The 2466-nt window shown below is 41.4% G+C and overlaps 1 protein-coding gene across 1 annotated transcript; it reads left to right on the forward strand.

Moving 5' to 3' along the window:
• Positions 1–175: 175 nt before the first annotated feature.
• On the forward strand, positions 176–699 carry FOMMEDRAFT_163295 (uncharacterized protein; the record flags this gene model as incomplete). The annotated part of the gene is made up of 4 exons (XM_007272227.1): positions 176–247; positions 313–322; positions 363–446; positions 563–699. 4 exons carry the CDS (start codon positions 176–178, stop codon positions 697–699), a joined length of 303 nt encoding a protein of 100 aa, XP_007272289.1.
• Positions 700–2466: the final 1767 nt, after the last annotated feature.

The following is a 2466-nucleotide window of genomic DNA, read 5'->3' on the forward strand; positions in this document are numbered from 1 at the left end:
TCTCGTCAGACAAGGACATGTTGTAAGATGGGAAAAATATTGAATTTAAGGAGTGTAGGGTATAGTTCTGAGACATAGTAGAATTTTTTTGTCTTTTTTTAGTTAATGAATGCTAATACTTGGAAGTTATGAATGTCTACAGTAGATGTATTTGATTTCTATATACATCTGACGGATGTGCAAAAACCGCGGATACCGTGAGAAAGTTATCCGCGGATGTGGTATCCGTGGGAATTTGTCAACCGCGGTACGACACCGCGGATAGCCTTATCCGCTGCAGTCCCTAGCTCCAGACGGGCTTTGTTCTCCTAGCGGGAAGAACGTGAGCGTCTCTTTGTTTGCTGCTGAGTAACTCCAATTAGCCGTAATTTATCGAACCTTTTACCATAGCAGTACAAGGAAGCTCGAGAAGCCTGAGTCGAAGTTCTGCCCTGCGTCTACAACCGGTTCGCTCGGTCGATCAGAATGAGCCCTTTAAAACAAGCCTGAAGTTAAATTAAAATACACTCCTCAAGCCGATCCCTGGTAAGATCCGAAGTCTTCAAAACAAGGTCATTTATAGGTTACGTGAGCGCGGGAAGTGTCGTACCAAGGGTAAACCAGCCGATCAGACGCTTCCATAACCCGACAGCGATGGCGAAGGCAAGTCCGCAAGACACCCCAGTTCTAGAACGACTGCTGCTTATTGTTAAACGCTAAAGCAGGGTATTAGCCTGTTTACTATTTAAGAACGACGGAGATCCTAAAAGAAAGGCATCAGAGGAGAGAAGAAAGGGCAGTGCATAGTACAACCCCCTATCTTCTTCGGTCAAGGAGACAAACACCGAATGAATACTAGAACATTGCAGCCGATGGTGAGATATTGAAATCGAGAAGACGAATCCTTGCACCAATATCGGCGATTTGCTGAACGGTAGGAAGAGCGAAGAAGTAGAGTCAGCCTACATGACAAGTGTAAGTACAGTAGGACTGCTGCAAAAATAGCGTATTAGTATTCGCGGAGCCACTACAGCTTTGCCTGAATGGGAAATTATATTACACCATTCGTCCTGATTTATCTCCAATCCTTGTGGGTGGTTCATGTTGGGAGATGAGACTGGAAAAGACATTGGCCGTCACGCTAGATGATTATGTAAATATTATAACTCATAATTGGTATATATGCTACAAATGGCTTTTCCCTGCCAATGTAGTATTACCACGATAACCATATGCGAATTGAAATTCATCTGTCGTACTAAATATCTTTTGGTGGTTTTGGCTCGAGATGAGGTGTAGCTTGTCATGGTGGCATGGCCTCGACGAAGGCAATGCGCTCGGCTCTATCTGGCAGTATCTGCAGAATGAAGTAAAGACTCTAAAGGTATGAGAGCACTAGTTTTTGCCACATTCTATCGATTCGGTTGGAACGGGAAAAGTATCCTACGGCTACGGAACAACTTCCTGCTGTATTTCATCTTGCTGTGCTCAGATAAACGTGTGTTCGGACCGCTCCGACCCTTGCTTCAGTATCTGCAGAGCAACAAAATATGTAAGCTATTGAAGAGTTCGGCTTGAACAAAATAACTTCCTAATTTCGCATAACGACGATTTGAGGAAATAGCTAGATTGTTACCGATACTAGATAAGGCTACTTTATTTCCAAGAAATGCTGTGTCTAGACTTTTGTCAAATTGTAAGGAATCCAGAATGTGACTTTTGAAGTACATTCAACCCAGTTGCATCGTTTCTGCATCTGAACCCTGAGTCCCACAGCTCTTTTTAGGTTAGCTCCAACTGGCCACTCACAAATTGACTTGAATTTCACTAAGTCAAAATAAAGTCATTTCCCTAAGAAAATATATATTCCCCTCCCCCAAGCCTAACTAACACCCAACTCAACACCTAAACTTAACAACCTAAACTGAACCTAAACCTAATTAGGGAGGCTCTGCCCCCCCAAACCCTCCTCCTAACTTCTTGGTCTGTAAACCAGCATACAAGTATTATGTAAGTGGCCAGTCAGGGTTGTCCTAAAAAGAGCTGTAAGACTCAGGGTTTGAATATAGAAAGTTAAGACTGTATTCAACCCTACTCATAATATAACATTAATGTTTATGTCTTTTCCCAGATTTATTCATACTGTATTTTCTCAGGGTTGCTCCTGAATGGCCTGTCATAAGGTAAGGACTTAAAACAATAGTAGAGTATGGGCAAGTTCAAGTTCAAGCATATCTTTGACTCTTTAACCTTTAAGGAGTTCTTTCTAAATACTAAACTGTAATACAAAAATAACATACTTAGAAAGGTAGTTTCTCTTAATAGTAGGTTGTTAAAGTATGGTGAATAAATCTCATACTGTTCCAGGTCCAGGTACAGTAATTCTAGATTCCTACTATAGAGAAAGAAACATCCTTTTCTCTTTGAAAGTACAAGATAGTTCCTTTTGTCTTGTTTTCCTACTCTCAGACACAACTGCTTAAAGGT

Source organism: Fomitiporia mediterranea (genome assembly GCF_000271605.1).
Source record: "Fomitiporia mediterranea MF3/22 unplaced genomic scaffold FOMMEscaffold_492, whole genome shotgun sequence".
Taxonomy (NCBI): domain Eukaryota; kingdom Fungi; phylum Basidiomycota; class Agaricomycetes; order Hymenochaetales; family Hymenochaetaceae; genus Fomitiporia; species Fomitiporia mediterranea.